General features: G+C 51.1%; 1 protein-coding gene across 1 annotated transcript in view; it reads right to left on the bottom strand.

The window, feature by feature from the left end:
- The window catches only part of TSPOAP1 (TSPO associated protein 1), an 85064-nt gene that overhangs the window by 7023 nt on the left and 54106 nt on the right, over positions 1–23935 (bottom strand). Inside the window, exons 16-30 of the mRNA XM_054394580.1 lie at positions 23411–23520; positions 20888–21703; positions 20202–20353; positions 18215–18775; positions 14308–14610; positions 13877–14068; positions 10550–11671; positions 9794–9932; positions 9087–9238; positions 8733–8901; positions 6732–6803; positions 6315–6353; positions 3677–3780; positions 2122–2193; positions 475–603 (exon numbers count right to left, since the gene is read on the bottom strand). Of these exons, the coding sequence (XP_054250555.1) occupies positions 475–603; positions 2122–2193; positions 3677–3780; positions 6315–6353; positions 6732–6803; positions 8733–8901; positions 9087–9238; positions 9794–9932; positions 10550–11671; positions 13877–14068; positions 14308–14610; positions 18215–18775; positions 20202–20353; positions 20888–21703; positions 23411–23520 (4132 nt within the window). The remainder of the gene's footprint in view (positions 1–474; positions 604–2121; positions 2194–3676; positions 3781–6314; positions 6354–6731; positions 6804–8732; positions 8902–9086; positions 9239–9793; positions 9933–10549; positions 11672–13876; positions 14069–14307; positions 14611–18214; positions 18776–20201; positions 20354–20887; positions 21704–23410; positions 23521–23935) is intronic.

Here is a 23935-nt window from a genome sequence, read left to right as displayed (position 1 = left end):
CCCAGTGTGTTGTGAACGTAGCTGGAAGGCCCTCAGAGAGATCTACCTGAGCTGGGTGGAAGAGCTTGGAGTTTGGGTGTCACTAACTGCAGAACTCTGGGGCATGGTCAAGAGCATATCTAAGGAATTTCCTGTGTCTGGGGACTCAGCTGCTTTGCTTGCAGCAGGATTTCACCACTGACCCTTCTGTGCAACTAAAGAATTTGCTGGTGGGACCTTGGATGTCCTTTCCTCAGCTAACCACAATGAGAGTGAGGCCCCAGTGGCCACTGTTGCTTTGTCTGCACTACAGGCAGACCTTCAGGAAGACCTCTTAGCACTCCCTTCTACACTTTTGAGCATCTCCCATGGGATGAACCAAGCTGCATGCAATAGTTTAGGTGACTGCATCAGATGCTGCATGCTGTGCAATGCCCCACCTGCAGCCACAGCACAGGTTGGATGTCTGCTCTGTGCAGGGTCACAGAGTCTTACCTGGCTCTCAGCACTCAGGGGGAAAGCTTCCTTCTCTTTTGCATGATGTTCCTGGACCATGCCTCCACCTGCAGGTACAGCTTCCAAGAAGTTAGATGGGACAAGCCCCCTCTGTTGGTTCAGCTCTCCCTGCAAGACCAACATTCAGTTCTCACATCAGGATTTCTGGTTGATGGAGAAGTAATAAACAGAGAAGCAGACCATGGTGTAGCTTCTCTGCAAGGGCCTCTTCTCTGCAAGAAGCCCAGGAACATGCTCAGGATCCTCAGCAAATTTCACTGCTCACACTCTTGCTTAGCTATGGAACAACTGGAGTGCAACAAGGCAGCAGAGAGCAAAGGAAGAAAAGGTGGCAGCAAGCTGTGACAATTTTATCCCAGCAACATGACCACTTCTACATTTCCACTGCTATCCTGGAGGCAAGTGGAATATGAGTGTGCCTCTGATTTGCAATGTTGCTTGGCCACCACAGGATCACAGGATCCCAGGATGTTAGGGGTTGGAAGGGACCTCTGGAGATCTGAGAGTCCAACCCCCTGCCAGAGCAGGACCACAGAATCCAGCACAGGTCACACAGGAACACATCCAGATGGGGCTGGAAAGTCTCCAGAGAAGGAGACTCCACAACCTCTCTGGGCAGCCTGTTCCAGTGCTCTGTGAGCCTCACACTGAAGAAGTTCCTCCTCATGTTGAGGTGGAACCTCCTGTGCTGCAGTTTCCATCCATTGCCTCCTGTCCTATCCCAGGGTGCAACTGAGCAGAGCCTGTCCCTGTCCCTTCCTTCCTGATCCCCAGCCCTCAGATATTTTATAGGCATTTATTAGATCCCCTCTCAGTCTTCTCTTCTCCAGTCAAAGAAGTCAAACAAACCACTCACAGTGATCTCCTCCAGGCTTAATGTGGAGTTGAGCCTCACTTTTGGTGTGTGAAGACACACTGCTTTCTGTGCAGGAGAGGCTGGATGATCCATGGGGTGTGTCTAGCACACAGCTCATTGGCAGGCACAGCAAACTAAAGAGCCACCAGTGCTTGTGGAAGTTGCTGTGGTGAAGCATGGCCAGATGGGGGGCATCAAACATTTCTGTGTTCCTGCTTCACTCATCCTGCCCTGGATGACACACTGTGTCTGCATCCTTGGTGACAAGTCAGCTTACAGCAGATGCTGATCTAACTGAGGTATGTGGAGAAAAATGCAGCCTAAGCTTCAGGAAACCTGCAGCCAAGTTATGCCTAGAAACAAACTCAGAACCTCAGTCTCAATGGTGAGACACTGGAACAGGTGCCCAGGGAGGCTGTGGATGCCCACTCCTTGGAGGTGTTCAAGGCCAGGTTGGAAGAGGCCTGGAGCAACCTGGGCTGGTGGGAGGTGTCCCTGCCCATGGCAGGGGGTGGGAACTGGATGATCTTTAAGGTCCCTTCCAACCTAAGCCATTCTAAGATTGTATGAACCTATGAACCACTTGCAGACAGGGTTAAGAGGAGCAGTGTGGAGTGCCAGAGACAAGCTGCCCTGCACTGAGCAGGTAAGAGTTGTTTTTTCCTCCCAGAAGCAAAGTATTTTGCTCCCTGAGTTCTGATCTCCTGCCACTAGATGGACTCCAACGACTTCAGATGCAGCCACAGCAGCTTCCCCACCCCTGGACTTACATAGTAGAAGCCATCATCATCCATGGATCCAAACACTGTGATGATGTCCCCAGCATTGAAAGTCAGCTCAGCCTGCCAAGAGCAAGAGAACAACAGTCACAGGAGGGAAGCACTGCTGGAATTTCTCACCACAAACACAAGGTCACCCTGGGCTTCTAGCACAATCTGAGCCTGAGGGAAGGAGGCCCCTCTGTCAAAACCTGCAGGCCCAGGCTGCAGAGGAGCAGCTGCAGTGGGTAACTGTGGAACTCAGGGCTAAGGAAGCATTTCCTATACTCACATGTAAGAGCAAAGCCCATTCCTTCAACCAGGAAGGCTTCAAAAGAGTCCCTGCCACCTTTTCTGGAAAGGTGTGGTGAGAACAAGCTGAACAAGCACCAGAAACACTTTTCCCTTCTTTAAATGTGACTGCTAAAGGCTGCTCCCTCAGAGGAGCCTGTTCTGTGTGCAGTGCTCAGGGGGTTTAGGCACCAGCAGGAACCCCTTGTGCATGAGAAGGTCAGAACATGACCACACAACACCCTTCACCCTCACCCCCATCTGTCTTGTCATCCACCCCAGCACATGCTCCACAGGCACAAGAGCAAAGACAAAGGTGTAAGCAGGAGGAATTGCCCAGTCAGGGCAGAAAAAAGCTGCTTTAAGACAGAAAAGGTGGAGTCTCCAAACAGGCTGTGTCCCACTCCAGGCTCAAGGGCTTCATATGCACTTCCCAGAACTCTTAGCTGGGAGAGACCTACCTCTAATAATTTCACAGTCATAGAACTGTTTCAGTTGGAAGAGACCTTGAAAAATTCATTGAGTCCAGCACTGTCAGGTCACCACTAAATCATTCCCCCTCAGCACCACATCTACACAGCTTTGAAAGCCCTTCAGGGATGTGGACTCCCCCACTGCCCTAGGTCCAGCACTTGACAACCCTTTCAAGGAAGACATTGTTCCTAAGGTCCAGGCTAAATCTCCCCTGGTGCAGTCTGAGGCTGTTTCCTCTTGTCCTGTCACTTGTTACCTGGGAGAAGAGACCAAAGCCCACCTCACTCCAACCTCCTTTCAGGGAACTGTGGAGAGCCAGAAGGTCTCCCTTCAGCCTCCTTCTCTCCACACTAAACAACCCCAGCTCCCTCACTTGCTCCTCCCCTTAAGAAGATTTTTGCTTTTACCAGAGTGTGTCCTGGATCATTTACTAAGGAGCAGGAGCTGCTTCCTCCTGCCCACCTCTGCTTAGTCCTAGTCAGTCACTAGAGGATGCTCAGACAGTTTCAGTGTGACACATGCTGAAAATCATCAGGGGTTTATTGCTTCCAAGGCTTCACAGATACCTGAACACTGTTCAGGTATCACTATCACTATCAGACAAGGTAAGAGAGAGCACAACAGCAAACTCTACATTTTCTGACTTCAGGCAAGCCCTTTTCAGCAGTAACAGTGCCCAGCCAGAACTGTCCCTGTTTTGATCAAAGTCCAAAGTGTCTTGGGATGAAAGGAAAACAAACAACCAAACAGAACAAAGAGAGGCAAAACAAACTTCTAAAAGCAGTGAGCAGCTGGTGGTTACCTCAACATCTGCATTTGGAGAGCTCTCCTTAGGGTTATAGTCAAAGACAGCCACCATACTTCGAGGAGTCAGCAGTTCAGCTTCAAAATCTTTATGCTTCTGTCCTGCAGGACAAAAAGAAAACCAAAATATCCTGAGTTGGAAGTTGTGGTGGTTTGAAACTGTCTTTTTAATTTTTCCTTGCAAAGTTCAAAACAGAGAAAGTGAAAGAATGTAAATAAGTCACTATTGGGTGTAAGAAAGCAAAATACTGATTGTTCTAAACACTTCCATTGGATAGATAGAAATGTTTAAGAACTATTACCCAAAACAAAGTGGGCACTCTGCACATTCTGCATTCGGCAGTGGGGGCAGTTGCTGGGCTGTCTGGCTGCTGTTTCTTCTTCTCTTCTGGCTGAAGATAACACACTGACCTTGGCAGCTAAGTTAACAACTTTCTGCTTAACTAACTCTGCTTCTCTGTCCAGGGGGGTCTGGGGGGGAAGCTCCTGGGAGAGAGAGGCCCCTTTGGGAGGGTCCCCTTGGGGGGAAGCAAAGGGAGATCGGTTGTGCTTTTTCTGTTGATTGTATATATTTGTGAATGTTGTGAATTTTGTATATTTGTACATATTCATTGCATTTCATTGTAGATTTTAGACTCTGCTTGTAAATACAGCTTTTCATTTGCTTCCAGACTGAGCTAGCCTGGTTATTGTTGGTGGGGGGGGAATTTCAGCTCACACCGACACAGAAGTTTTTAGGACAAAATCCCAAACTGCAGCTACTCCTTCCTCATTCTTGGAGTGGACTGAGCCAAAAAAAAGAGCAGTAGGGGGAAACAGAATGGGAGAAAAGAGGGCCTGGATACATTTGGTAAAGTAGTTTTCTGATCTCCTGTAGCCACTCCCAAGCACAAAAGAGGAGACACCTGCCCATTCCAGCATCCTGGTGTCCTGGCTATATACACAGGAATGATTTATTTTATACACCCTGGCCATACCCTGCCCCTTCCCCATCCCATCCTCCCCCCCAGTTTTTCACCTTTTTTCCCCCCTCTTTTTTTCCTTTTGTATCGATATATACACACAGAGAGACACACACAGAGTGTGTGACACACACACAGTCTCTTTATAATGTCTCATATGGACATTTCTCCTCCCTCCAGGCAATGTTCTGCTATTAAGCTACAAAATTCATCCTCCAAGTGCCAGGGGAACTGCAAGAGCCCCGGAGAGCATCAACTGGCAGCCTGGCCACAGCAGCACAGAGCTCAGCACAAAGGGCTTCATCTTGCAGGGAACAGGCTGCACATTCACAGCAGCTCTGTTCCTGGCAGACCTGCTCTGAGCCTACAAAAGCAAAGGCTGGTGTTGCAGAAAACATTGGCTGGTTCTTCATGTTATGCACTTAAACCCTGCTTCAGGTCAACTCTGGATGGGCTAAGCAAGGAGTTTGAAGGCTTGGCCTCTCTGGACATCAACAGAGGGTTGTGCACCCAAGCAGGGTGAGCAGCTTCTCAAGAGACCTTGGATTTTAAGGACTGTGGCATCAGACAAGGAAGAGATTTCCCTGCTGCTCCAAAACACAACCATGTGTGCCCTCCACCTTCAGACACTGTTTAGTCAAACTCCTTGTTCAGGTTGGGTGTTAGGAACAATTTTTTTCCTGTAAGAGTGGTCAGGGATTGGAAACAGGCTGCCCAGGGAAGTGGTGGAGTCCCCATCCCTGGAGGTGTTCAAGAAACCTGTGGCCATGGCACCTGGGGACATGGTTTAGTGGCCACGGTGGTGTTGGGTTGAGGATTGGACTGGATGATCTTAGAGGGCTTTGCCAACCAAAACAATTCCATGACTCTGCACCCACTACTAGATTTAAAGACCTGAACCTCTTCTTTTGTGAGAATCATAGAATCATAGAATCAGTCAGGGTTGGAAGGGACCACAAGGATCAGCCAGTTCCAACCCCCTGCCATGGGCAGGGACACCTCACACTACATCAGGCTGGCCACAGCCTGGCTGCAAACACCTCCAGGGATGGAGCCTCAACAACCTCCCTGGACAACCCATTCCAGGCTCTCACCACTCTCATGGGGAAGAACTTCTTCCTCACATCCAGTCTGAATCTCCCCACTTCCAGCTTTATTCCATTCCCCCCAGTCCTGTTACTACCTGAGAGCCTAAAAAGTCCCTCCCCAGCTTTCTTGGAGCCCCCTTCAGATACTGGAACGCCACAAGAAGGTCTCCTGGGAGCCTTCTCTTCTCCAGACTGAACAGCCCCAACTCTCTCAGTCTGTCCCCATAGCAGAGCAGCTCCAGCCCTCTGCTCATCCTGGTGGCCCTTCTCTGGACACCTTCCCCCATGTCCATATCCCTCTTGTAACAGAGGCTCCAGAACTGGATGCAGTACTCCAGGTGTGGTCTCAGCAGAGTGGAGCAGAGGGGGAGAATCACCTCCCTTGCCCTGCTGGCCACACTTCTCCTGCTGCAGCCCAGGCTCTGCTTGGCTCTCTGGGCTGCAAGTGCACACTGACAGCTCCTGGTGGGCTTCTCATCCACCATCTCCTTCCAGCACAGGGGTCCTACATTGGCCCCTGAGTACAGAACACCTCTGTATTACTAAGGTCCATCATCTACTCAGAGTAAGAAAGAGCAATTCTCACCTGGAGGAGGCTTATACTTCTCCTGCTTATCCAACCCTGCTGGAGCAAGAAAAGATCTCATCAGTGAGAGTTCATCTTGCAACAGTGACCACACCTCACACTTAACAAACAACAATAAAAAGAACAAAGACCAAGGCAGTAAACAACAGAAGCAAACTGTTCATGCAACTCAAAGGTCTACACCAATAACCATGACCCATGGACAGTAACAAGAAGCAGAGATCAAGCTCCAGAACTAATCAAAGGCATCAGTGCTGTTAAAAACTTAACAGCAGCACAGGGTTGGGCTCTCCTTCCACTTCCTAGCAGCTGTACAGAGACAGACATCAGAGTGTCCCTGTCAGCAAGAGGTAAAAACTCACTGCAGCTTGCAATGCTGCTGCAAAACCCAAAGAGGAAGCAGGGGCTGACACAGACCTTTCTTGGAGCGTCTGGGTTTTGGAGGAGGAACAGTTTGGCGGCGTGGAGGTGGAGAAAATGTGCCATTTCCTTCATCCAAACCAAAGGAAACAAAACAAAAAAAGAGCAAATAAATAGACAAGAGAAGCAGACAGTGAATGGCGAGTGCAAAGCATCTTGAAGAGTGAACAGGCAACAGAGCAGCAGGACATGCCTCCTCTGGGAAGCAGACACATCTCCAGGGGCAAAGCCCAGATCTCCAGTTCTTGCATGTGGGCTCAGGTGAGGCATGGTTCACATCCCCCCCCCCCCCACACACACACAGGAGCCCAGCTGTATCTCTGCCCATCAGCCATACCACAGGACACAGCAGACAAACTTCCCTCTGCTTCCGAAGGAAAGAAACCCTTCTACCAGTGACAGCTGCAAAGGGCCAGGTGAGGTGCACCCCACCAGCTCGCTGTGGTGGGAAGGGATCCACAGACTGCAGAGGGTTGGAAGGGACCCTCAAAGGGCAGCTTGTCCAACCCCCCTGCAGTCAGCAGGGACACCTCCAGCTACAGCAGGCTGCCCAGGGCCACATTGAGTCTGATCTTGAATGTCTCCAGAGACAGGACCTCAACCACCTTTCTGGGCAACCTGTTCCAGTGCTTCACCACTGAATTTCCTTGTACAGAACTTGTGCAGAATTTCCTCCTGATGTCCAACCTGAATCTCCCCTGCTCCAGTTTCAAACCATTGCCCTTTGTCCTATTCCCCACAGGCCCTTCTAAGCAGTCCCACCCCAGCCTTCCTGCAGGTCCCCTTCAGATACTGAAACGCAGCTCTAAGCTCTCCCCAAAGCCTTCTCTTCCCCAGGCTGAACAGCTCCAATTCTTTCAGCCTGTCTTCATAGCAGAGGTGCTCCTGCCCTCTGATCATCTTTGTGGCCCTTCACTGGATCTGCCATCCAGACCTCCCCCCAGCCATCCAGACCTCCCCCCCCGAGCCATCCAGACCTCCCCCCCCGAGCCATCCAGACCTCCCCCCCCGAGCCATCCAGACCTCCCCCCAGCCATCCAGACCTCCCGCCCAGCCATCCAGACCTCCCCCCAGCCATCCAGACCTCCCCCCCAGCCATCCAGACCTCCCCCCCCGAGCCATCCAGACCTCCCCCCCCGAGCCATCCAGACCTCCCCCCCCGAGCCATCCAGACCTCCCCCCCCGAGCCATCCAGACCTCCCCCCCAGCCATCCAGACCTCCCCCCAGCCATCCAGACCTCCCCCCAGCCATCCAGACCTCCCCCCCAGCCATCCAGACCTCCCCCCAGCCATCCAGACCTCCCCCCAGCCATCCAGACCTCCCCCCGCAGCCATCCAGACCTCCCCCCCAGCCATCCAGACCTCCCCCTGCAGCCATCCAGACCTCCCCCTGCAGCCATCCAGACCTCCCCCCCCCAGCCATCCAGACCTCCCCCCAGCCATCCAGACCTCCCCCCCAGCCATCCAGACCTTCCCCTGCAGCCATCCAGACCTTCCCCTGCAGCCATCCAGACCTCCCCCTGCAGCCATCCAGACCTCCCCCCCAGCCATCCAGACCTCCCCCCCAGCCATCCAGACCTCCCCCTGCAGCCATCCAGACCTCCCCCTGCAGCCATCCAGACCTCCCCCTGCAGCCATCCAGACCTCCCCCCCCAGCCATCCAGACCTCCCCCCGCAGCCATCCAGACCTCCCCCCCCAGCCATCCAGACCTCTCTCCCCAGCCATCCAGACCTCCCCCTGCAGCCATCCAGACCTCCCCCCAGCCATCCAGACCTCCCCCCCAGCCATCCAGACCTCCCCCCCAGCCATCCAGACCTCCCTGCTTGCTACTGCAACAGCCACTAAAGAAGCCTTCAGACCCTGGAGACCAGACCTAGGAATCCTTTTGGTGGGCTGTGCTGGCCCCACAGCTTGGCAGCATGACTGAGCTTTCCACACCCAGTGAAGAAAGATGCTGTCAGTACCAGCCCAGCACACAGGTGAAGGAGACACAGTACCTATGCTCTCCATTGGGGTGTCAGCAGGCAGGAACCCCTGCTTCAGGAGCTGCTTCTTGATTTCATTATTTTCCACTTGGACTTCTGACACCATGTTGCAGGGAATGTATCCCTCCCTCCCTGCACATTCCCCCCTGTAAAAGCCATCAGCATCCTTGTCTCCACAAACCTGCAAGGGAAAAGGCAGGTCAGAGACTGTTTGAGGCTACAGGGACTGAGCTGCACAGAGAAAGGAGAAAAGGAAGCCAAGGAAACTCCCAAGATGAAGGAGCCTCTGCCTCCCAAGGTTCAGGTTATCCCTGGAACATCAGAGAGGTACACACAGAGTAGATGTTCACTAAAATGTGCTCTTACTTTCAGGATTTGTCCTTCCTTAAATGGAAGCTCTTCTTCTGCTGCATCAGAGTTAGGAGACATGGAAACAGGATCATAGTCAAAGAGAGCCACAAATATTCTAACACCATCATCTTTGACACAGGTTTCTGAAGCAGTGCTCCTTGGAGGACCTGTATGCAGACAGGGGACACACCACAGAATGACAGAATTGTTTTGGATCACTGAGTCCAACCATCAACCCAACACCACCATGGCCATTAAACCATGGCCACACATTTCTTGAACACCTCCAGGGATGGCAACTCCACCACTGCCCTGGACAGCCTGTTCCAATGCCTGACCACTCTTTCAATCAAGAAACATTTCCTAAGATCCACCCTAAACCTCCCTAGCACAAGTTCAGGCCATTTCCTCTTGTTCTATCACCTGATACTAGACAGAACAGACCAACTACCCCATCTGGCTCCAACCTCCTTTCAGGGAGTTGTAGAGAGCAATGAGGTCTCCCCTCAGCCTCCTCTTCTCCAGGCTGAACACCCTCAGCTCCCTCAGCTGCTCCTCACCAGCCCTGCTCCCCAGATCCTCCACTACCTTCATTGCCCTTCTCTGGACACTCCAGAGATGATGTCAGCCCCATTTCCCTGCATGGCTCAGATGCTGTTAGCCTCTCCCTTGCCATTTCCAACAGCCTCCTGCTGCCCAGCTCTCTGCCCCTCACCACTCACCTGGACTGGAGAGCAAAGGTTTCTGCATTTGGCTTCTCCTTATGCTCTTGTTCGCTCTTCGGCTGGGAGCCTGCCAGGCAGCTGTGCCAGGCAGCTCCTGGATCTTTGTTTCTCCCCTAGGATCTTTATTACCAGATGCCTGCAACAGGAGAGTTAGCAACCAGAGAGAGTTAGTAGCAGGCCTCTGCCTTCTGCCTGGCCTGAACAGTGCTCAGCCCAAACGCACTCCACAAAGAGCAGCGCATCCAAATGCAACATTCCTCTTCTGGGACACTCCAGAGCTGCAAACACACCGAGGGGGCTGGGCAAAGACAACCAAGGCAGCCTGCCAGGCACCACTGACCAGCCCCTTGGGGAGTGTGAGGATGCAGGAAAGGGCAGTTTCAAGGGGAGGGCAATGACCTGAGAGCCATCATCTACACAAAGCTTTCCCAAATGGGCTTATTTCAACCAGGGGTTTGCATCTGGGGTCCCTCAGCCTCCTGCGGTGGGGAGGCAAGGCCCAGTGTGAAAAGGAATACTGCATCGGTGCCACTCGGTCAGTCAGCAGGAAAAGCAGAAGCAGCTAATACAAGAAAAGCCATGGAGCAGCACAGAACTACAGCATCTCTCAGATATCCTTCCAGACAATCCCAGGGGAGGGTCCTTTCTCTGGACAACACTGAACAAAGCAAGAGACAGGCAGGCCAGGGAAGCAGAGGGAAGCTAACGCCACTGCAAGCTGCTTCAAAGCCAGAATAGGAAAAGTCACCCAACCCTTTTGTGCAAGGAGGTGCTACGTATCCCCTTCGAAGGATGTTGGAGCCTCCTTCTCCAGCCAGGTGACTTACAGTCCAGCTCCCAGCCCTGCTCCTCAGAGCTGCTCTCACATCTCTGCGCTTCCTTCTCCCGGCAGAAGTATCGCAGGCGCTGGCGCGGAGACCCAGCCCACTCCATGCTCTGCTCTTCCATCACCTCCAGCCTGGTCAGGTCCCTTCTGCCATCCGTGTGGGCAACCTCAGATTGACTGGAGCAATCACTCCAGCCCCCCTGGCAGCTCTGGGACCTTTCTGGCCACCTCCTGCTCTCAGGGGGGGATGCACAGGTCGAATCCTGATCATCTTCAGAGTCATACTCAATGTCTATCTCCAGGCTCCTGGGGCTGGAGCAGTGCGTGGCCATCCCAGCAGGTTCTGCCAGCCCTGAGCCCACTGCCCTCAGGTGGTTCTTCCGTAAGCTGCCTTGCCTGGCACGGCTGTACAGATCAAACCCCTCCTTACCACCAGCACTGCTCACCACGTTCAGCTCCTCCCTGAGGCTAGGAGCTCTGTATAAACCACTTCCCATCTGGCTGCAGTTGCCCAGCAGACGACTGCAGTGCTCTGTGGAGTCGTTCTGCCTCTTCCTACCCATCTCAGGCCGACTCCGGCTCTTCTCTCGGTAACTGCTGCCCTTCCTCTTGCTCCAGGTGGGAATCGCCCCGCTTCCAGACTTTGGATCATTCTCCTGGTAGCCCCAGTTTGCCTTCTTCTGACTCCAGGCCAGGTGGGCAAAGGCAGGGTTTGCATGGTCAGCATCCCCTCTGCTCTCCTTAGCACCGTGCTCCTCCCGTGGAGCCAGGGCAGACGGATCTGTGCAGCTGTTACTCCCTTCTGCCTTCTGAAATGGCTCCTTGATGTTGAGCAGCTTCTCTGTCCCTCCTGAATGGTGGCTCTGTGTTCCCAAGCAGTCCTGAGGGTCTGCCTTTTCCTCTGTAACACACTTCTCATCCTCATCTTCATCCTCATCCTCAGTCACTTCAGGGATGCTAAAGAGTTTCTTGCTGTGGGTCTTCTGCAGTGGCAGCTCTAGTATCCTCTCCAGAATCTCCTCATCGCTGTCAGTATCACAAAGATCCATCTGTACCCAGCCCCCGAGAAAAGCCACAGCCAGGACAAGCAAAGGGGAAAAAGAGAGGAAATAAAACATTAAAAAGAGAGGCAAAGTGAGAGCTGATTCCCTCCCACCACAGCAGGATGGAGCGGCGACGGTGGGCTGCAGCCAAGCAGGGGGAGGAAGCGAGAGGCAGCAATGGATCTTCTGGCAAAGGACACTCAGATGGAGCAAAGCAAGGAAGGCCAATGCATGGAAGAGCTCCCTCCCAGCCTCTGCCTCTGCACACACAACTCTGCACCACCTCTCACCCTGCCCACTTGATTCCCCACAGCTTCAGCAGCCCCAGTGTGGGATGACAGGGCAGGAGAGACACAGTTCCTCCAGGGCTGCTCACTCCACTCCAGAGCTCATCAGGTTCCTCCCTCCACAGGGATGAGTCTCACAGCAGGATCCATGGACTTTTCTTACCTCTCTCTCCTCGCACTGGAACAGAAGGAAGTGACTCTGTGCAGCAGGACACCCCTTGGAGATGTTGCTGCTAGAGAAGGACCTTCCCTGGGCCCTTCAAATCATCTGCCAAGGTCCAGCTCTACAGTAGTTTACTGTCTGCAAATCCAGAGTTGCCACAAATCCCCATGGAAACCCTTGACCTCAAAGGAGTCACACAGACTTGGATTTCACTTGCAGTTGGGTCAGAGCCTACCAGGTCACATAAAACTTGCTGGATTTTAAAACTTGTCTTAGACCAACCTTGGAATCGAAGTTTTGCCTCTTACTGCATATAAAAATGGTAGAAGAAGGTAGAATCCCAGATGACTAAGTGATGGATGATACCTCTGGAGGTCTCCTGTTCAACTTCCCAGACAGTCTCTATCATCACATGGCCTCAAAACATTTGCAAAAGGTTTACAAAGCAAATGTAGCTATTAATGGTTTAAGCTACAGGCATGAGCAGCTTTGTTCAGGTCTCTGGAGAAAAGAAGGCTGAGGGGAGACCTTCTGGCTCTCTACAACCCCCTGAAAGGAGGCTGTAGCAAGGTGGGGCTGCTAACAAAGTGACAGGATGAGAGTAAGTGGCCACACTGCACTGCAGCTCCATTCTCCCCACCTGGGAAGCAGAACCCCCTTCAGAAGGAGAAAAGGAGCAGCAGCAAATGTACTCCATGTACCAAATGTACTCCAGAATCATTAGACTCTTTGCTGCTCATCACTGCTACTTGCCCAGGCTCTGGGCAGCCTGGTCTAACTGGAGGTGTCCCTGCTGAGTGCAGGAGGGTTGGACAAGATGACCTTTGAGGGTCCCTTCCAACCTAATGCTATCTGTGAACCTGTGAATTAAATGCTCCCCAGACTCACCCTGTTTGTTCTGCAGGCTAGCAGGCACCTAGATCAGCACCAACCACCCAGAGATGTTCTTTTGTCACATGAAAACAATGAGGGTGCTCTCCTGCTAACCAGGCTTACCACATTTCCTGCAAACCTTTCTGGTTTCTCAGTCATTCAACCTCTAAACCTTCCCTCAGGCACATTCATCTCAGCTGCTGTCATCTGCATCATCACACACCACTTCCCAGCCATGCAGCTTGAAGCTCTTGACCTGTCTCAGCTGCATTACCATGCACTGCACAGCTTTAACTGTTTGAACTTGGGGAGATGAATCAACACAATCACTCACAGCTCAGCTCAGTCAGTAGCTCCTCACTTGCTGCAACATTTGAGCTGCAAAGCCAGGGCTCTGCTCCTACAAACCATCCATTCCTACAGACAGCACCAAAATAATCTGCACTCAGCAATTCCTCTGCTGCATCCTGCTTGCAGGACTGCTATTAGATGCTTGCTTTGCCTCAGGAGGGAAGGGAAGCTTGGTACAGGATCTGCAGATGGTTGGACCTCGCAGATTCCTGTGTGCTCACTCTTGCTGTCTATATTAAGAACCTGATCAATAGGATTGATTTCCAAGCCTGGGTTCCAAAGTTCACATTACACTGTGTGTTTTTCCAACTCATTAAACCCTGGCTGCATTGATTACACACAAACACCCTTCCCTCTCACAAGGAACTTGCAGTTTTACTGTCTGAATACAACACTGAGAGTAAAAGCAGAGAAGGCAGGACCTCAGCCAAGCACTCTTGGGAGTGCTGGGCTCAGACCAGCACCTCCTCCTGTGAGCTGATGGCATGGGATGGCTGCACTGGAGCTCCCCAGAAGCATTCCTCTGCTACAAGTTACCTTTTCCCCGTTCTCCTGGTAACCTGAATCTCTCTGGTCCCATTTCTTCTCATCCAGAGCTTCTGAAGACAGTTCATCTTCTTCTTCCTCCTCCTCCTCCTCCTCCAAAATATCCGACAGGTCAGAACTCCGGTTGTGCTCAGCAAAGAGGGTCAGCTGCCGCCTTCCCATCTCAGAAATCTTTTCTTCTTGCTATGGAAAGGCAAAACAGATTTCCTCAGGCACTCCAGTAGCATTGTAGCTTCCTCTAGCACACCAACAGCTTGAAGTGTGTCAGGAAACAGACTGGGCAGCACCCAGTGCAGCACTGGGGCACACACACACACAGACAGGCTCCAGAGCCTGCTGCCTAAGACTGCAAAACCTCAGGGTGTCAAACACAATCCACATCCCTCCACAGGCAGAGACATTTCAACCAAGGTCAAACAAACCTCTCTCTTCACTCTGGACATTTCTTTTATCACCTCCTTGCCAGGGGACAACTTCAGGAACTCCTGGCAGCTGCTCCCACCCGTGCTTGAGTCTTGGAAGGTGCCCTCTGACCCCTCAGCCTGGCTGGGGGAGGGCAGAGGCTCTGGGCTCAAGTGCTTCTCCTTTGCCTCTTTCTCTCCTTCAGCACTGGGGCCTTTTGGTGTCTCTTCCACAGAGCATGCATGGCAGGTCCCCACAGACATCTTCAGACTACTGTGAGATGAGCCTTCCAGCTCTGCTGCTTTGGTTACAGATTGCTCCACCTGGGAAACAAAGCAACACAAGGTGATGACAACCCATGGCCCCTGGGGGAGATAGCACACACCACTTGTGCACCAAAAGGAGCCTTTACCACCCCAAACTCTCTGACATGAACACTCATGTGTTCTGTGCTGTTGGCATATGGGGATCCACTGGAGAGAGTCCAACAGAGGCTATGAGGATGATTAAGGGACTTGAATATTTCTCCTCTGAAGAAAGACTGAGCCCTGGGGCTGTTTGGTCTGGACAGGAGAAGACTGAGAGGGGATCCTATCAATGTCTATAAATATCTGAGGGGTGGGTGTCAAGATGAAGCTGCCAGGCTCTTTTGGGTGGTGCCCAGTGATAGGACAAGGAACAATGGGGAAGCTGGAACCCAGGAGGCTCCACCTGAAAATGAAGAGAAACCTCCTTGGTGTGAAGGTGCTGGAGCCCTGGTGCAGACTACCCAGAGAGGCTGTGGAGTTTCCTTCTTTGGAGAGATTCCAAACCCATCTGGAGGTGTTCCTGGGTGGCCTACCCTAAGTGACCCTGCTTTGGCAGGAGGCTGGACTGGATGATCTCTAGAGGTCCCTTCCAACCCCTACCATTCTATGACTGTCATGAATGTCATGGCAGGCAGTTGGAGCTGGGCAGATTGGTCACCCCTGGAAGAAACCTTTCCCTGCTGTTAGCTGCAAGCAGGCACATGGAGCTTCCACTGCTGCAGCTCTGGCCACCACATGTGGCTCCTCAAATACATGGACAGTCACTAGTTTTAGAGCAGCAAGAAGAGCTCAAGCTATGTAATAAGGTTGTTTTCCACTCTGCCAGAGGAATGTCCTACACACCAGCTTGAGCTGGAGGTGAGGACAGTACCCCAGAACTTCTTGGAGCTGAGAAGACTGTGAAGGAAAGAGGAATTAATGAAGAAGAACTTGTGGTCAGGTCACCTGGATTGCAGAACACTATTTTGTGTGTGTGTGTGTGTTTGTCTTCCAGTCAGTTCACTCTGTTTGAGAAAAACCTTGGGAAGATGGAGAACTAGAACCCCAGGAACAAGGAGGGTAAGGCAGATGGGCCTTCATCAACCACTCCTTTCTCTAACCCTCACTACACTAGGGCAGCCTCCAGTGTATTTTTCAGTGCAGCCCAGCCTGGTCCTTCTGTGTCAGGCACACTTGGGAAATATTTACAGGATGAGACCCTTAGGAAGATGCAGCCAGAGCTGGGTGCCTAAATGTCCTCTGGGCTCAGGCAAAAGCCAGACAGGAGCAGACCTCATTCTTCATCTGATGGCTAGGATCCTTCTGCCCTGTTTCTCCTTGCTGACAGCCAAATGAGGACACACCTCTCAAGCAAGAGGGATGATTTGCATCCTGGAAGCACCAATTTTGCTCCACTGAGTGAGTACAAAGGAGGCAAAGCCAGCCACCCACGTGGAGCCATCTCCACCAGACATCTAAATGTGTGCAAATGAATCACCACTGAGCTGAGGTACCCTGAGCAGCAAATGACCAGGCCTTGAAGAATGATGGCTGCAATTTTGGATTCAACAGCTCAATTCTTCTGTCTCTTTACCTGACCCTTGGGTGCCTTGGGCCCACAAAGCTGCTGATGCTCCAGCAGTTATCAGAAGCCTTCCTTGCTTTTATCTACCTCTGTGCTTTGATTCAACAAGCCTTGCTGAACTGAACAGTTTGAAGCACTCCCTTGAGTGCTCCATGTCAAAGACCAGAATGGGAAAATCTTTTTTCCTGAGCTCTTACAACACACACCACCAGGACCCACTTCCCACAGCACCTGCTAGATCATTTACCTGTTTCCTTATAGGGCTTTCAGACATCCTCAGCACTCTCCTAAAAAGCCCTGACAGCACTCAGGTGCCCTACAAGATTCCCATCACCCACTGTCATGATATCTTGCCAGTTCCTCTCCAGACATGACTTCATCATTGTGCAGTCCCCCAAGGTGCTCCACTGGGCCAGTGTCTGAACTCAACAACAGCTGAGTTCTGCCTTGTGCAAACCCACCAGGCTGGAGAAGACCCCTTCAAGTCAGACTAACACTGACATCATCACCAGTGGCAACATCTTTTTCACCTCCTTTCTGACAAATTCTTGCTCTCCTAACTGTTCCTGATCTGCCTGCACACGTGATCAAGTGGTGAGAGTCATCTGCTCTAGCAGGGACACAACAGCAGCCAACACTCTCTGCTGTTTTGCCAACTGATGGATAATGGCCCACAGGCCATTTCTGTGTGCCACAGAAAGATGCTCAGTGGCATTTTGCTCCATTTCCCAAATCACAGAACCACAGAGGCTGGAGAAGACCTCTAAAATCATCAAGTCTAACTATCAACCCAACATCACCACTGCCACTTGACCATGTCCCCAAGTGCCATGGCTACACAGTTCTTGAACATCACCAGGTATGGGGACTCCACCACCTCCCTGGGCAGCCTGTGCCAATCCCTGACCACTCTTGCAGCAAAGAAATTTTTCCCAATCTCCAACCTAAACCTCCCCTGGTGCAACTTGAGGCCATTTCCTCTCATTGTGATGGCTTGAAACTGTCTTTTTAATTTTTCCTTGCAAAGTTCAAAACAGAGAAAGTGAAAGAATGTAAATAAGTCACTATTGGGTGTAAGAAAGCAAAATACTGATTGTTCTAAACACTTCCATTGGATAGATAGAAATGTTTAAGAACTATTACCCCAAACAAAGTAGGCACTCTGCACATTCTGCATTCTGCAGTGGGGGCAGTTGCTGGGCTGTCTGGCTGCTGTTTCTTCTTCTCTTCTGGCTGAAGATAACACACTGACCTTGGCAGCTAAGTTAACAACTTTCTGCTTAACTAACTCTGCTTTCTGTCCGGGGGGCCTGGGGGGAAGCTCCTGGGAGAGGGAAGCCCCTTTGGGAGGGTCCCCTTGGGGGGAAGCAAAGGGAGCTTGGTTGTGCTTTTCTGTTGATCGTATATATTTGTAAATGTTGTGAATTTTGTATATTTGTACATATTCATTGCATTTCATCATAGATTGTAGATTCTGCTTTGTAAATACAGCTTTCATTTGCTTCCAGACTGGGCTAGCCTGGTTAGTGTCAGTGTGGGGGGGATTTCAGCTCACACTGACACACTCATCCTGTCACGTCTTAGAGAAGAGACCAACCCCCACCTTTCTCCAACCTCCTTTAAGGGAGTCCTAGAGAGCCAGAAGCTCTCCCCCTCAGCTTCCTCTTCTCTAGACTAAACAACCCACTGCCCTCAGCTGCTCCTCACCAGACCTGTTCTGCAGACCCTTCACCAGCTTTGTTGCCCTTCTCTGGAACCCCGCCAGCCCTTCAGTGTCTTTCCTGGAGTGAGGAGCCCATAAGTGAACCCAGTACTTGAGGCATCACCTCACCAGTGCCAAGCACAGGGGCACAGTCCCTGCCCTGCTCCTGCTGGCCACACCATTGCTGACCCAAGCCAGGATGCTGGTGGCCTTCTTGGCCAGCTGGGCACTGCTGGCTCATGTTCAGCTGCTGTCAACCAACACCCCCAAGTCCTTTCCTGCCAGGCAGTTTCCATCCACTCTGCCCACACATGAGGCACAGAGGGCACTGGGCAGGAGATGTCAGCACTCACCTGCACCTTCAGCCCTTTACCCAGGCCTTGCAGTTCTGCCTCTCCTGAAGGCTCCATGCCCTGCCTGGGGGGCACTGTGCTGCCAGCTTGCTGAGGAGGCACAGTCAGGCATTTCTTGTCTTGTGCAGCATCCAATCCTTGTGGGGCAGTGCCTACAGCCTGCACCAAGGAAGCACTGGGAGAGGAGAGGTGTGGTGGTGAAGAGGCTGTCTCTGGCAGCACTGGTGCCGAGCCGTGGTGGCTGGAGGAGGGATCAGTCAATTTGGCATCTGAGCTTTCAGAGGGAACTTGCTGTCTGGGCAGGCGTGTGGCTGGGCTGCATGCAGGCAGAGAGCTCCTGGGCAGTCTGGAGGTAAAAGTGGTAGAGAGAGCAGAATCTGACGGGGAAGGGCGCTGAGAGGCTCGCAGAAGGACCGAGGAAATCTGGGCTGGAACTGAATCCACTGACTCCCCATAGAGAGACATCGTCCTCACAGACACCTCCCGGCACACCTGGAACATCTGAAGCTGGGACAAGTCCACCAGGACACTCCCAGCTGTTGGAGAAGTCACTTCTATTGCCTGCAAGCAAAAAAAAACAAAAAACAAAAAAAAAAAAAAACCAAACAAAAAAAAAAAACAAAGCAAACAAACAGGGAGTGATTATTTCTTGTGCACAGCTCAGCCCTGCTGAGAATGACAATTCCTGAACTCAAAGCTAAGGACAGATCCCAAGGCTCCTGAGAGCAGGGGTGCAGAACTGTCACCTCTCTGCACAGCATCAGTGAAGAGGAATTGTTACCATAACCAGAAAGAATTCTAATACCCACTCTAAATCCTGCTTTGCTAGTGAAGGAGCCTGCCACAGGAACTCTCCTAGTTTAGTTATGTCAAGAACACATCAAAAATCATAGACTGCAATAGAATCCTTTTGGTTGGGAAAGACCTTTAAGATCATCAAGTGCAACCATTACATGTTAATGTAATGGTCCAGCCATTACCATGCATGTACACAGATATTTATGTATATGTATATTGTATAGGACCTAATTGTATATAATATAATACTAAGTTATATTACAGAATCAAAAAATCTAGACAGCTGGACAGTTTGGTGTCCATTAGTGAAACAAAGAGCCCAAGCACTGTCCCTTCTCTGCTCACAGGATGTTAGAGGTTGGAAGGGATCTCTGGAGATCGAGTCCAACCCCCCTGCCAGAGCAGGACCATAGAATCCAGCACAGGTCACACAGGAACACATCCAGATGGGGCTGGAAAGGCTCCAGAGAAGGAGACTCCACAACCTCTCTGGGCACCTCCAGTGCTCTGTGAGCCTCACAGTGAAAAAGGTTCTTCCTCCTGTTGAGGTGGAACCTCCTGTGCTGGAGTTTCTATCCACTGCCCCTTGTCCTGTCCCAGGGTGCAAGTGAGCAGAGCCTGTCCTCTCCTTCTTGACCCCCAGCCCTCAGATATTTATAAACATTTACTAAACCCCCTCTCAGTCTTCTCTTCTCCAGACTAAACAGCCCCAGGGCTCTCAGCCTCTCCTCATAGGGCAGTGCTCCAGGCCCTTAATCATCCTGGTAGCTCTCCATTGGGACTCTCTTCAGCAGATCCCTGTCCCTCTTGAACTGAGGAGCCCAGAACTGGATGCAATATTCCAGGCATGGCCTCACCAGGGCAGAGTAGAGGAGGAGGAGAACCTCCCTGGCTCTGCTGGCCACACTCCTCTTAATGCACCCCAGGATCCCATTGGCCTTCTTGGCCCCCAGGGCACATTGCTGTCCCATGCAGAACTTGTTATCCACCAGCACTCCCAGGTCCTTCTCCACAGGGCTGCTCTCCAGATCACCTCCTGACCTGTACTGGTGCTATCACTCCAGACCAAGGAACATCACTCATGGCATGCTTACTGGATCAAGCTTTCCAGGTGTTGAGGCTCTGCCCCTGCAGCAGCCTGCAGGCCCCCCTCAGCCCAGGCAGCAGCCTGGCACTGCCAGGACAATACCTTCTGTCCGTCCGCGTACACGGCGTAGCCTGTGACCCGAACCCCGTTGGAAGATCCTTCAGCATCGATGGTGACAGGCAACCAGCTGATAACCAGGATACCTGGTGAGGGACCAGCTTCTACCTGGACATCCAGAGGAGCATCAGGTGTGCCTGCGAGAGACCAGCAAACAGACAGACCAACAGTAAGACCTCTGGCTTCCCTGAGTACAGCATGAAGTCAGAATCAAAGGGAACATTCCCACACCAGAGCTGTCCCTGCACTAGGACAGCCAAGCTAGTCTTGGGGGACTGATAGAACCAGAGAAAAGAAGTTGCTCTTGTTCTGGGGAAGCTTTGATGCACAGAAACCACAACTTTGCAAAAGTAGCTGAGGCCAAGATGCAGTAACCCTCACAGCAAGGTCATGGCAAAACAGATCTTCCTGCCCTGAGAGGCATGCTGCTCAAATCAAAGGGGATGTCTTCCCACAGCAAAACAAAACAAAAGAAAATACATTTTAAAAACAAAGGAAGGAAAAAAAAAAAACAAAACAAACCAAAAACATTAAGACAGAACAGTACAGCACCTCAGGCTCTGGCACCTAACAAACCCTTCGCTTCCCTTCGCCCCAAGGATCTGCAGCATGGGAACCAGCTCTCCGAGCACCTCAATGCACAGCAGCAAGGGGCACGACTGCTCTGATACCTGCTAGTGGGGTAGTGAAGTGTATCACAGCTGAGTTCTGCTCCTGCCCCTCTGGGACCTCCTCCCAGGGTGTCTGCGAGGGCCTGGCCTCCAGCTTGGCCACGTACTGAGTGCTGGGCTGCAGGTTGCGGAAGCTGTACCAGTAGACCCCGGGCTTGGTCAGGTCCCACTCCTCCCCGTTGAGGAACACGGCGTGGCTGTAGTTGCTGCTGCAGGGCAGCCAAGTGACTTCTGCCGAGGTGGCCGTGACGCTCCTGACCTTCAGCAGGGTTGGTGCTGCACCAAGGCCTTGCCCCACAAAGAAAGTGCAGCGCAGCTTGTCGGAGCGGCCTCGCTCCGTCACCGCCTGCACGGACACCCGGTAGGACCGGCTCTTCAAGTCCAGCTTTTCAATCACTGCCTTGGTCTGGAGGCCGCTCTTGACGTTCTGACGTAGCTCTTCGTCCACGTAGATGTTGTAGCTTTGCACATCTGGGCAGCCAGCTGGCAGAATTGGTGGTTCCCAGCCTACAACTATGCTTCTGGCAAGCTGCTTGATCAAAGTCAGTTTTCTTGGGTAAGGCACTGCTGTATGACTAACAGGTTCCTCCTGGTCTCCTTCTGCTCTACTGGCCAATGGACTGATGCTACTCTCTTCAATGGAGAAATCACTCTTATCTCCACTGCTGGTGCTTGCACTGACAAAACTTTTCTCCTGGTAGGAGCTATGGGTGAGATCATTCAGCTCCGAAGGCGGAAACGTCATGAGGTCATCATCTGAAACTCTCTCAACAAAATTGGAGGGGACCAGCCCTCGCCGGCCATCCATCAGCTCCCCTAAACGAAAAACAGGACACCTGTTACCACTGCACCTACCATGCAGCCTTCCAACCCAGCTCTGAAGACACTGTGCTAACATCTACGCTAAGTCAGAACTCTACCGCGGTCAGGGATGAAAGAAAATCTCCAGGAGGTTGTTCCTGGCAAAGTTCCCTGCGTTCCCTAGGGCTTCCCTACTCAGAGCCCAGTGGCCACAGTGACACAACTCACTGCTCCACACATTCCAGAGCCAACTGACTGGAAAGTTGCTTTATGTAATTAGCTTAAGGGGTTTTCCTTCTTCATTATCCTACTGATCCTCACCACAGCTCTTTCACTGTCTCTCTCTAGCCTTCCCAAACTATGCAGATTGATGATTTTAAGTCTTCTCCCAGCCACACAGATTTGGGGGTTGTAGAACTTTCTCAAAAAGTCCATCTTTCCAGCTCTGTATTCAGCTCTGGCCTTCTTTTTAGTTTCCCTCCTTTGTTATGCTAGCTTCTGTACTCAAGATGTCCCAAAAGGGCCCACAGGGACAACTAATACCACACTTGGTACGTGGGAAGAACCATCAAATCACAGTCAAATGAGCAGTGCCACAGGGACTGCCCTCACTTTAGCCTTTCAAACTCTACCTCCAACAAATCAATTGAAAGCAGGGAAAGCAGAAAACATTACTAAAGAATAACCTTCTTATTCTTTAAACAGCAACCAAACAAACAGATAAATAAATACATGAGAAGCTTGGAAATAGAAAGAAAGAAAGAGCCAGGACAGTCAAGGAGCAAGCAGTGCAACATGGCATGCATTTGCCTCAGCTCTTGCAAAGCACCTCAGGAAATTAGGGAGCTTTTATCCAATTAAAACAACTCCACAACAAAACTTAAGTCCATGATTCTTGGTTCCAATCCCTTCTGTCTGTTAGTCAACCAAAAGCATGTTTTCAAAGGTGCCAGAGGAGAAATACACTGTCTGGCATCAGACAGGAGAACAACTGTAGCTGGGACTTCCTTATCTTTACCATGAAGGTGATGGAACACTGGAACAGGTTGCTCAGGAGGGTGGTTGGGGTCCCTATCCCTGGAGATATTCAAGGTGAGGCTCGACAGAGCTCTGAGAAACCTGATCTAGTTGAGGATGTCCCTGCTGACTGCAGAGGGGGTTGGACTGGATGAGCTTTGGAGGTCCCTTCTAACCTAGACCATTCTCTGATTCTATGATTATCTTGTAGCCTGCTCTGCCAAAAGAGCAAGAGGTAATCAAGCCCTCCAGGTCTGGCTCAGAGTGCAGTCACTGGAAAGGGGCAAACAGACCATCTGCAGAAGGTGCCCAAGGCTGAAAGTGTTCCCCTCCATGCCTAGAGAAGAACCATATGGGGATGAAACCTGGAGCTCTGCTGAATGCAGTGGCAAAATTCCCACTGAAACCACCAGCCCAGGATTTCATGTTTAAACCTAATGGAATTGATTCAATGAGCTCAGATAAGTCTTTTCCAACCACAACAATTCTGATTCTATAATCCTGACATAACTAAAACCTTTTCCAATGGAATCTGCCCTTCCTTCTAACAAACTAACTTTGGGCAGAAAACCTTTATCTTGAGGTTTCAAAATTCACTAAAATTCCTCTCTTGATTTCTTTTTTTTTCTTTTTTTTTTTTTTTAAGGAGAGATCAACTCTCCACAGCATTTCAGTCACCTTTTTTTTTTTCCTACTAAAACACACCTTCAAAGAAGCCATCTTCATCCATGTCTCCATAGATATAGATATATTCTCCAGCAGTCAGTGGAAGCTCTGCCTCTGGATTTTCATTAGGTCCATCAAAAGGATTGTAGCTGAAATATTCACAAAATGAAGACTTACTTTGTATGGGAGCTTTCATCAGGACTCATTCAAGCAGTGATGGTAGATTAGCTTACAACTCACTGCCACCACTTCTTGCAAGCAGTAAATTCCACAAAGAGCAAGACCCTACAGGTTTTTTTACATCTAACTAAGGATCTATTGTTCCATCTATTGTGCAAACAGCAGCTAGGAAGAGTTTTAAGTGTCACAGAACAGAAAATGTGAAATTGGAAGGAGCAGATCAGAGTGACTCAAGAAAATGGTTAAGGAAAGTTTTGAATGACCTGGGTGCCTGCTGTGTTTCTCAGTAGACAAGTTGAAGGACTCTGCACTTCTGATCCAAATATCCTTCAATTCACCTGCACCCTTCAGTTTTTCATGTAGATAGCTCTCTATATTTCATCT

The sequence above is a fragment of the Indicator indicator genome, chromosome 30 (assembly GCF_027791375.1).
Source record: "Indicator indicator isolate 239-I01 chromosome 30, UM_Iind_1.1, whole genome shotgun sequence".
Taxonomy (NCBI): Eukaryota; Metazoa; Chordata; class Aves; order Piciformes; family Indicatoridae; genus Indicator; species Indicator indicator.
Note: the sequence above shows the minus strand (reverse complement) of the source record. Positions and strands in the feature narration are given on the sequence as shown.